Source organism: Taeniopygia guttata, chromosome 2 (genome assembly GCF_048771995.1).
Source record: "Taeniopygia guttata chromosome 2, bTaeGut7.mat, whole genome shotgun sequence".
In the NCBI taxonomy this organism is placed as follows: Eukaryota; Metazoa; Chordata; class Aves; order Passeriformes; family Estrildidae; genus Taeniopygia; species Taeniopygia guttata.
In genome coordinates this window covers 80,400,655-80,411,317 of record NC_133026.1, presented here as the reverse complement: position 1 = coordinate 80,411,317, position 10,663 = coordinate 80,400,655, and the positions used below count along the sequence as shown (strand labels likewise).

General features: G+C 41.7%; 1 protein-coding gene across 8 annotated transcripts; it reads right to left on the bottom strand.

Annotated features, from left to right (window-relative positions):
- Positions 1 to 309: 309 nt before the first annotated feature.
- ATPSCKMT (ATP synthase c subunit lysine N-methyltransferase) lies at positions 310 to 10,603 on the bottom strand. Of its 8 annotated transcripts, XM_030265696.4 has the most exons (6): positions 10,433 to 10,574; positions 9,736 to 10,007; positions 7,673 to 7,810; positions 6,889 to 6,939; positions 2,085 to 2,206; positions 310 to 1,985 (listed from the first exon to the last, which is right to left on the bottom strand). In XM_030265696.4, the coding sequence occupies exons 2-6, from the start codon at positions 10,000 to 10,002 to the stop codon at positions 1,970 to 1,972; spliced, it is 594 nt and encodes a 197-aa protein (XP_030121556.1). In that variant the 5' UTR covers positions 10,003 to 10,007; positions 10,433 to 10,574; the 3' UTR covers positions 310 to 1,969. The 8 variants fall into 8 exon arrangements, with proteins under 8 accessions (XP_030121556.1, XP_072780431.1, XP_030121550.4 ...); XM_072924330.1 differs by having other exon boundaries at positions 310 to 2,206; positions 10,469 to 10,603; XM_030265690.4 differs by having other exon boundaries at positions 310 to 2,206; positions 9,736 to 10,056; positions 10,367 to 10,573.
- Between the last annotated feature and the right edge of the window lie 60 nt (positions 10,604 to 10,663).

Here is a 10,663-nt window from a genome sequence, read left to right as displayed (position 1 = left end):
AAGAACAACCTGCCTCTGCCCTTAAACCTCCATCTAGCTTCATACTTATTTCTATATTCTAAAATCCTAAACTCTAAGTTTTCCACCCTGTGATAGACTTCTAACCAACTACACACCCATAATCCCAGTGCTATTAATCAATTTGAAAAGCCTGTTCCATCACTTCAGGTCAAATGCAGTGCTCTCTTGTGGGTCCGTGTCTTTAAGTACAGAAAGTTTAAAATTCTCAGCATACAGGATTCCAACACTATCTCAACCCCTAAGTTCTGCTTTTGCCCCTCCCTTACTGAAAGAGATAAAGAAGAGGAGTGGCTTACTTGGAGTTTATTTTCCAGCAGATGCTAAAACAGAACACAAGTCAAATTAAAAAAACATTAATATAATCAGAGGCAGCACTTGTGTTAATGAAGAAACAACTTATTATATTTGCCCATTTTGTCATACTCAGCTTTTAAAAGTACACATTCAAGGCTGTGGTGTGAAACATTGGTGTCATCATCATACTCCATCTGAACCAGTTTTGTGTATGCAGCACCATGTACTTGGCATACAAAATTCAGACATTTTGGAAATACAGTTCATTTGAGAAGACACTTGCACATCATTCCAACACCAATACCAAATGTTCTGTAGGGTCAGAAAGAATGTATATTGTAGCATCCCAGGAACTCTCTGCTCTCAGCCAATTCCCAAGTCCTCTGCCCCGGCGACACCAGTCACTACCATAGAGTAGCTCTCCTGGGGGGAAAAGACAAGACTCATACAAAGACTTCCCCTGGTTTCTCCTTTCCCTGTTCCTGCATTGGTTGGATACCCCTGGTGGCTGCACCCTGCCCAGCCCTTAGCTCCTCCCTCCAGCCCTTCCCCTTCTTAAGCTGCCTGCTCCATGGGGTTGTCCTCTTTCTTGCTGGGTTACCTTCAGTTTCACATGACTTTGCTGGAATAAAACCTTGCCAAAAGAGCCTTTCTTGCCTCTCTCGCTGAGCCAGCTGCGATGAGTGTGGTGTGTGGATCTGACTGTGTTGCCTGAATGTTTACCCAACTTGCTTTTCTACAGGAGAGGTTTTTGTTGGGAACAGATATTAGGCAGCAGCACCCATCATCCATCTCCCACATTTTAGTATATATTAAGTTTACAAATTTGAGCATTTGAATTTATACATATATTCCCCTTAACTGTAATGAATGGTGTTCTAAACCCTTTTCCATATTAAAGTTTTCCTCTTCTATAAAAACTTTTCCATAATTTTGACTAACAACATATTCTGCTTTCAGCTGGGAGTTGATTTTCTTCCTATTAGCTGGTACAACACTATCATTTGGATTTAGAAAAGACTAACACTGATAATACACTAATGGTTTTAGTTACTTTAGATACTGAGCAGTGCTTAGTCCAAGCCAAGGACTTTTTATTTTCTCGTGTTCTGCTAACAAGGAGGTGAGCAAGAAGCAGGGCCAGGACAGCTGAGCTGAACTGACCAAAGAGATATTCCACACCACAGAACATCATGTCCAGTATATAACCGGGAAGAGTTGGCAAGGAGGGACCAGTCGCTGTTCTGGGATGGGGTGGGCATCCATCAATGGGTGGTAAGCATGGGTATTATGCATCACTCATTTTTCTTGGGTTTTACTCCTCTTTTGTTGTTGTTGTTGTTGTTATTATGAGTTAATTTATTTAAATTATTAAACTATTCCTATATCAATCCATGGTCATGGGTATGACCTTTCTTTCAGTTTTCTTTCCTATCCTCCGGGGGGAATCTGTGGACTGCAGTGAGTGAACATCTGTGTGGTACTCCACTGCTGGATGGATTTAAATCAGGACATCATATTAAGCCATTTAACTACTCCTTTCAGTAACCTTTGTGTGCTTTCAGACAGCCACTGTACTTCAATTCTTATAGTGAATATACATCTTCATATGCCAGGGCTCTCTCCACATTAATGTTATCTTCAACAGGTCCAGTCAAAGATGAAAATTTCTGTAAGAAACCAAATTTGATGTTTATGATTCTGCCTCTGGTGTAATTTCCAAGCTTTTTGTTTCACATCCTCTAGAACGTTTCAAATCGTAGACCCACACAGTGTCTATTCCCTCTCCAGTAGTATGATCTGGAATCCAGCAAGGGAAAGGGAAGCGACAGGCAATGATTCTGGCATTACACTTAAGTTCTTCTTCTAGCTTCTTCTCCAGCTGTGGCATCTGTTGAATTACAAGAAAAACCTCTCAGAAACAGTAAAAACCAGGAAACCAGGAGCATTCTCTTTAGAATCTAATTCAGGTGCTCAAGAGAAATCCAGTATTTGAGTAATTTTTTTTTTTTTAATCTTAGGAACATATTCATGATATATATTTTGGCTTTGATGCCTTGACAAAGAATATCTAAAACCAGAAAATGGTTATTTTCAAATTCAAATTTAAATAAAACTGCTGGGAAAAGACTGCATGCTCCAATTCATGATTCTCTTTAGTGGGATTCTTCTCTGAGGGAATGAAAGTTCAGCCCCCTGAATTTATGCTATTTATGACACCCCAAGGTTCATGAGCTATTGTATTATACTCAAAGGTCATCATGGCTCAAAATTTAAAATCTAACTCCAAGACCAATCCTGGGACACTCAAAACATCACACAGACAACAACTCAAAGCAAGCATTCTGCTGTCAGTCTGTGGTAAAATACTGTTACGTTAAATAATACTGAAACTGAGCTCAGTCGAATCCTCACTCCATTAACATAGGCATGTGAATCCCTTCAGCAACATTCCATGAAAGAGAATGTAGAATCATGGAATGGTTTGGATTGCAAGGGACTTTTAAAGGTAGTCAAGTTGAACACCTCTGCCATGGGCTGGGACATCTTTAACTAGATTAGGTTGCTCAGAGCCCCATCCAGTTCCCATCTACTGCCTCTCTTAGCAACCCGTTCCAGTGTTCCACCATCCTATTCATAAAACTTTTCTTACTTATATCTAATATGAATCTGTCCTCTTTTAGTTTAAAGCTATTACCCCTTGTCCTATCCCTACAGGCCCTACTAAAAACAAGATGTCTCTATCTTGTTTACAAGTCCCCTTCAAGTACTAAAAGGCCACAATAAGGTCTCCCCTGAGTCAAGCCTTCTCCAGGCTGAATAACCCCAATTCTCTCAGCCTGCCTTCACAACAAAGGAGCTCCTCTGAACCCACTCCAACAGGTCTGCATCCCTCTAGTGCTGGGGTGCCCAGAGCTGGATGCAGCACTCCAAGTGGGGTCCCCCCAGAGCAGAGTAGAGGTGGCAGAATCCCCTCCCTCACCGTGCTGGCCATGCTGCCTTGGATGCAGCCCAGGACATGTTTGGCTTTCTGGGCTGGGAGTGCACATGGCTGGGTCATGTCCAGCCTCTCATGCACCAGCATCCCCAAGTTCTTCTGGGCAGGGCTGCTCTGATCTGTTCATTCCCCAGCCTATGTTGGTACTTAGAGTTACCCTGACCCAGGTGCAACACCTTGAACTCGGTCTTGTTAACCCTCATAATATTCCCATGGGCCCACTTCTTGTCCAGGTCCCTGTGGATGGCATCCTGTCCTTCAGGCACGTCAACTGCACCACTCAGCTCAGTGTCATCTGCAAACTTTTCTGAGTGCACTCAATCCCAGTGCTTTATGCCATTGATGAAGATATTAAGCAGGACTGCTTTAATACAGACCCCTGACAGAAACCAGTTGTAACTGATCTTCATCTGGACACTGAGACATTGACCATTACTCTCTGAATGCAGCTATCCAGACAACTCCTTATCCACTGAACACTCCATTCACCAAATCCATCTCTCCCCACTCTAGAGAGCAGGATGCTGAGGGGAACCGTGTCACATACCAACTGTCCTTGGTTGAATACCTACAGTCCAGCTTTCCTCTATTCACAAAAACTGACAGGATATGAAAGTCAGGGGAAATAGCACTACTTTTCTAGAACAGAGCAACACCCTGACCAGTCAGATGCTCCTTTTCTAATAAGGACTTTGCTAATTCTGCCATGAATTAAGTGAGAAATAAATTAACACATGTAGACTTAAAAGAAATTTCTTTTCCATCCCAGATAGTGATTATGTCCTAGGGGAAAAAAAAAAGAAACCTAGCAGATTTAGCCACTTTTGCCCTTTGGAAAAGTTTGATGGTGTGTTTAAGCAGATCAGCAGTGCACATCCATTTGAAGTTCCTTTGATTCTTATATATTGTATCTATCTGAATAAGTAATTTTAACCGCAAATTCTACAGGCTACTTATGTTACATGTAAAATATGATTTACTTTGGTTACCATGATGTAATGTTTAAATATTAAAAAAAAAAATAAAAGGGCAGTAGCTATTTGCAAATATAGCTGAATTTAAGTCACGAAGACAAAAATACATAAAATTTCAAAAAAAAAGATAAAAGAAACAAAACCCAAAACAACATTATTAGAAAATAAGACTGACTAAAGAAAAGGTATTACCAAAGGCTGCAAAGAGCTTCCACTATCACATGCAGGGTGAGCCTTTGATGTGGTATCTTATTATAGCTACATTTAAGCTAACAATTGAATATTTTAGGAAAATTAAAGTCATAGATCTAATATACCAAAGAGTTGCCTCCAAATATTTTTAAGGCTTTGATTTCATCCACACTGCAAATGCTTTTAAATACCTTTGCTGCCTTAAACAGCTAGAAAAATAAGCCTACTAGCACTTTAAACTAGAAAAATAAGCCCACTTTGCTGTCTAAAACTGAGTTGAGGCACCAGAAAAAAATTTGTTACAGAAAATATAGACATGGACTAATTTTTTAGGAGTAATTATGAAAATTAGTGACAAATTAGCACAAATTGGAAAACATGATTAGTAGTTCAGCCAAGTTTAGCCAAAAAGAATCCTATCCTTGAACCAGTCAAACTAGTTTTTAAGCTAAATATATCAGTTACATTAGGTGTTACAATCATACTGTATTTTATGTGAAGCCAGGGTTTGGGGGAAATTTTTAATGTGTCAACATAGATACATAGTTTAGTAAACCTTTTGTACAGTATATAATCAGTTAAAATACTCAAGAGCTGCAAACATGAACACCTGGCAAGAATTCCATCACCCTCCCCTGAACAAGTAAGTCTCTCTCTGCAATAACTCAGAAACAAACACACCTTCCCCCCAGATGCTTTCAAGAACAAGAGAGGTCTTAGTCTTCCCTGAAGATTAATAAATTCAGGTTTTTAAAGCTAATCTCAGATATGAAATATAAAAACACTGTGTGAAAGCATCAAATCAGGCCAGCATTATTAAAAAAGCTAAAGAGATCTATTGTTCCTAAGTAAAAAAGAACAAATGCATTAAGGTTTCTAGAAAATTAATTTAGTCATTCAGGAAGCTGGGCATTAACAACTTCTGAAGTAAACTCAAAGGGGATCATCAGCAAACGAATGCTTAGGAAACACAGAGGTTCATATGTTTGCAGCAGTTGCATTTATGACAGTACTTTGCTGAATTTAACCTAGTATTTACTGGATCTACAAAAATTATCCTGAACCCTATAGCTACCCTTTCTATCACAGCTAATGTGTGCCACTTTATTACATTTAAAAGTTATTTCAGTATTTCTGCTGAGTTTACTCACATTTTCCCAGGGCATTTGTTTATTCTTAGTTTACTGAGACAGCAGTGGCAGAACTCCTGACCGCAAATCCAAACGTTTCCAGTGCCCCCTGCTGGAACTCAGGCAAGAGAGTACCCAGGGCTGGCAGCATGAGGAATATCCCGGTGCTCACTAAATCCCACCCATACGCACTTCAGTTTCCAATGCGGGTTACAATTGGAATCTGAAGTAGAAATTTACTTCTGGTGCCGTTGAAAAAACAAACAAGCACAGAATAGGAAGATTTATTACATTTCCTGTTACTGCTGCAGAAATGTTTTCAGTGTATGCTGTATGGTGTGGCATCACATAAAGATCTTCACTCATTTCATCTCACACCTGCCTTAGCAAAGGAACAAGCAATACAGAAGCACAGGATAACAGGATTGGGTTTGTTCAGCCTGGAAAAGAGATGGCTTCAGGGGAACCTAACTGCAACCTCCCAGTACCTGAAGGGAACCTACAAGATGGAGAGGGGCCTTCTACAGGCACAGGAAGTGACAGGACAAGGGGGAAGAGATTCAAACTGAAAGAGAGTGGGTTTTGATTGGTATTAGGAAGAAATTCTTCACATGAGAGTGGTGAGGCAATGGAACAGGTTGCCCAGAGAAGCTGTGGATGCCCCAGACATGGAATTGTTCAAACCAGGTTGGATGAAGCTCTGAGGAACCTGGTCTAGTCAAGTGTCCCTGCTCATGGCAGGGGAGCTGGAACTAGAGAAGAGAAGGTTGCATGCAGACCTCATAGCAACCTTCCAGTATCAGAAGGGAGCCTACAGGGAGGAATCTCCTGATGAAGCTGGAGAGGGTTGCTTCATCAGGAACTGCAGAGATAGGACAATGGAGAATGGAAAAAAAGTGAAAGGGGAAATTTAGGTTAAACATTAGGAAGAAATTCTTTACTGTGAGGGTGGTGAGACACTGAAAGAGGTTGCCCAGGAACTGGGTGTCCCAACCCTGGCAGTGCTCAAAGCCAGGCTGGATAAGGCCTGGAGCAACCTGGTCTAGTGGGAGGTATCCCATGCACAGGGGGGTTGGGACTTGATGTTTAAGGTCCCTTCCAACCCTTACTATTCTACGGTTATTACTGACTACCTTTGACCATCTGTAGCTTGACTCATTTTGCAGATTATTGTATTAACACTGAATGCCTTGGCATTAAAATAAATAAACATTGTAACAATAATTTAACAGTATAATAAATAAAATACAGTAATAAAGAAAAAAAATAGCAAGCTTACCATTTGAGGTACTCCAAAAACAACAACATTCCTATAATGGGAATAAGAAACCTAAAATAAAATTTGAGAACAAAACTTATTGAAAATGGCACTTAGATAAATTTTCACCATTCTTTTCTCCTAATTCCTCTAGCTGCATTTCTTTCAACAGGGATTTAGATCAAAAATATGTAAGGAGATCCCTTACCAACTTTTCATCACAAGAATTTCCACATCAAGAAAACTTTATACCGCCGAACAGCAAAAAACTTCTACTATCTGGCCAAGAATATGGAATAGTAATTCTAGAAGCACAGAAAGCATTCATTTAGAAAATACCTACATGACTTTACTAATAACTAAAGGGTCATTTTCACAACTCCTGTATATGATAAAATCATGTATGCTTTAAGTTTGCCCCTTCTTCTTTTAAATGTAAGCTAGCTATAAAAACTTCCTAGGCATTCTAATGACCAAGTTCTTCCACTCAGTGCCATGAAGTTTTCTTATGTTTCTCTCTGAACACAAACCTCCACAGCCAAAAAAAAACCCTCCCACATAATTCATCAGGTCCAGGATTGCTCAAGGAGCTGCTACTGATAAAGGAAGCACTTGAATAAAGCACAAAAGCAGCAGAACAGCATACTGAGCCCAAAGAAACCAGATTCCCAGCACAAGCACTTTGCTCAAAATCCAGTACAGCACCTTGAGGTCAGACAGCATTTCAGCTTTTTCAGGAAAGTATTTCCAAACTTATAAATCTCTCAATCATCCCAGATCCATTCTTATATAATTCACCACCCACCTTCCATAAGTCCAAAATATGAAATTTGGTGTTCTGATGTACTCCATCTCTCCAGGCACTATATCTGGAGTACCAGACTAGCCAGGGATTCAATTCATAACCAACAGCCTGGAATCCCTTTTTTGCAGCTGCTATCACCTACAAGGAAGAAAATAAATCTTCACTTTGAAACATAAAAGTCAATTCACCTAAATAGAAGCTCACAGTTTTATTTAAAATATAAATCAAAGGGAAGCACTTTCCTAAGTCACCCTGGGTTTAATGCCCAACACATCAGCTGTATAGTGAACAGAAACTCAAAACTACTTTTTGCTATTATTACTAGTCCAAATGAAATATAGTTAGGCAAACAAAATGAAAACAAATCATCACAGGGCAAAGCTGTGAGCTTGCAATACATCTATGATCCATATAAAAGTTTAATTTAACACATTCATTACAATGTCTTGGAATTAAAGAGAACCAACATTGATCACAGAGAGAACAATGAAACTCACAAGCAAAAACACTCAAAATTAGACCACTTATTTGAAAAGCAGTGAGGGATAGGCACTTGAGCAGCTCCTGAATCAGAGCCAAAATGACATACCAATAGAAAGAGTGTGAAAGCAATCTTAATCTACACTGAAAAAAAAATCAAAAAATGCACTGATTTCTAGAATAAAGGTTTAAGACATAATTTAAAAGGCTAGAGCAAACTTCTAATCAGCAATCACCTGATGAACTAGCAATTACAAAACAAGCAAGCTGAATTCAGAAAGTACACATTTCTTAACAGAACTTCTCAAACAGCTTTACCTAGACCATGTATTTCATGCTGTTAAAATAATTAATCTTCCATCACACAAGGAGCACTTGAAAATTCACCAAAAGAATCTGACATTTTTACCAGACTTGGAAGTGTAGTAAATTTCTTCATATTTATCCACTGATTACACCTGAGTAAGTGCTAAATAATGAAAAGCATTTGAACAGACTTTGTCAGGGCAGATGCATCAAGGAAGCACCAAGCATTCATTTTTAGGCACCTGGCTTTCCAAATAGTGTTCAGTTTCCATTTGGGCACCTACATATCAGAATCAATGACACAGTACCTATTAAAATTAAATACCTCTGATGAGAGTCAGCAGCCACAATGATGAAGTTTCTGATGGCTAAGTTATCTCATGCCTAAGTTTTTTGGTCTTTTTCATACCCAGGCACAATTCAAGCAATCTTCACAGACATGGGGCTCCAAATCAATTTTTTTCTTACATGGACAAACAGTTGACTCATTCACATAAAACATGGACAAAGGTAGCATTCAAGAACTCATGTGTTCTCATCAAAAACTACCATCCTGTTGGCAAATCTGACTTGAAGCAGATAGTTACAAAAAAGCAAAATGTCACAGCAAATGACACAAGTTAGTTACAAATGACACAAAATGTCACAGCAACAAAAGAAAAACCAAAACACAATTTTCCACTATATCCTCATCATATTTCATAAACTGGGGCTCAAGCAATACCCTGGAAACACAGTATCACTTTTTCTTTCATGATCCTCACAATTTCTCTTGGTGTTTATTCCAGTTTCACCACATGGATTTGGAAGTGGGGAAGCCAGCAGTGCAAAAAGGTTTGAAGACTACAGTTCTAACCACACCAGGATTCTTATTTTTATAATCCATCGCTCACTGCCCATTTATTTTTACACTTCTATCACCTTTATACATTAAACATCTCACAGCTTCACTTGCTGCAGCTACACACCTTTGTGGAATCACAGCTCTTTGTCAATCAGCACCAAGACTCTGATAGCATCTTGCCAAGTGAATGCACTGTGATTCCCTCCAGTCGCCACAATGACATTTTGTCCACTACCTTTGTCAAGCTACAGTTAAGACTGCAGCAAAACTATTTATTACTCATCAAAACTGAATGTAAACCTTTCTCAGATTCTATCCTTTCCGTAAGACTCGGAGACAACCACTGGCTGCCAAAGACAAGACATTTTTAAGCGTGAGAAAACGCAGCCCCAGCACTTCGGCATTTTTTTAAGAGGCAACATCCATAACTTACAATACGGCCATCTCCGCTACCAATGTCAACTAGGGAGCCACTTCTGTTTTCCAACATCTTCAGCACGTTCTGGATCTGAGCGGCGGTGGCAGGAACGAAGGGCAGGCACACCTTCCTCAGGGCCGGGGTCACGAAGGGGGTGGCTACAGCATAGAGGGCCACCAGGGTACCTCCCAGACCGGCCGCGGCCAGCAGCCCCCAGCTGCTCCTGCGGGAGCCGCCCTCGCCCTCCTCCTGCGGGACCTCCTTCGCCAGCGCCTGGGACATCACTCCTGGGGACGGACAGACAGCGTGTTCGCTCATTTCAGACAAATCAGTGTCCTGTAGCAAAGAGCTACGACGTAAAGAGATGGAAAAAAACACCCTACACTTCAGCCAACCCCAAGGAAACGCTACAGCGTCTGAAAAGCTGAGGCACGAGAGGGCAGGAACGGGGTTCCCATTTAAACCCCGGGCCCCCACAGGCGGGCGGGCGGGCAGGCAGGGATCGCCCCGGACAGCTCCAGGGCGGGCAGGCAGGGACCGCCCCGCCGCGGGGACAGCGCCAGAGAACTGTTCCTCCTGTGCGGGGCAACTCTTCCCTAAGAGACACCCACACACCCCGCCTCGCCAGTGAACACCCCAGCCTTACGCTCGGCCCGCACCGCTACAGGGAAGAGCAGCACCACTTCACTACGAAAGGGTGGGGGGCCGAAACCTTTCCGAAGGCACCCCGGAGAGAAGCGCCGCGCACACTTTTCCACCGTCCGCCTTCCCTCCTCCGCCCTCACGTCACCCGGCGCCCGTACTCCGCCCCACTCGGCACATCCTCCCTCCTTCCCTCCCCGCCCCCGTGAGCCGAGCTCCTCCCCCGGCGCCGGCGGCTTCCAGAAGACTCCGCTGGCAGCGCCACAAAGCTCCCGCCCGTGACATTCGGCGCGGCGCAGCG

What these genes read in the sequence shown, in the direction of transcription:
- ATPSCKMT (XM_030265690.4), bottom strand. Translation starts at nt 10,038, where the DNA reads ATGAGCGAACACGCTGTCTGTCCGTCCCCAGGAGTGATGTCCCAGGCG. An exon ending in ATATTTTGGACTTATGGAAG is followed by an intron (nt 6,940 to 7,672) that starts GTGGGTGGTGAA and finishes ATTTTATTTTAG; the next exon opens with GTTTCTTATTCCCATTATAG. An exon ending in TTTTTGGAGTACCTCAAATG is followed by an intron (nt 2,207 to 6,888) that starts GTAAGCTTGCTA and finishes GTAATTCAACAG; the next exon opens with ATGCCACAGCTGGAGAAGAA.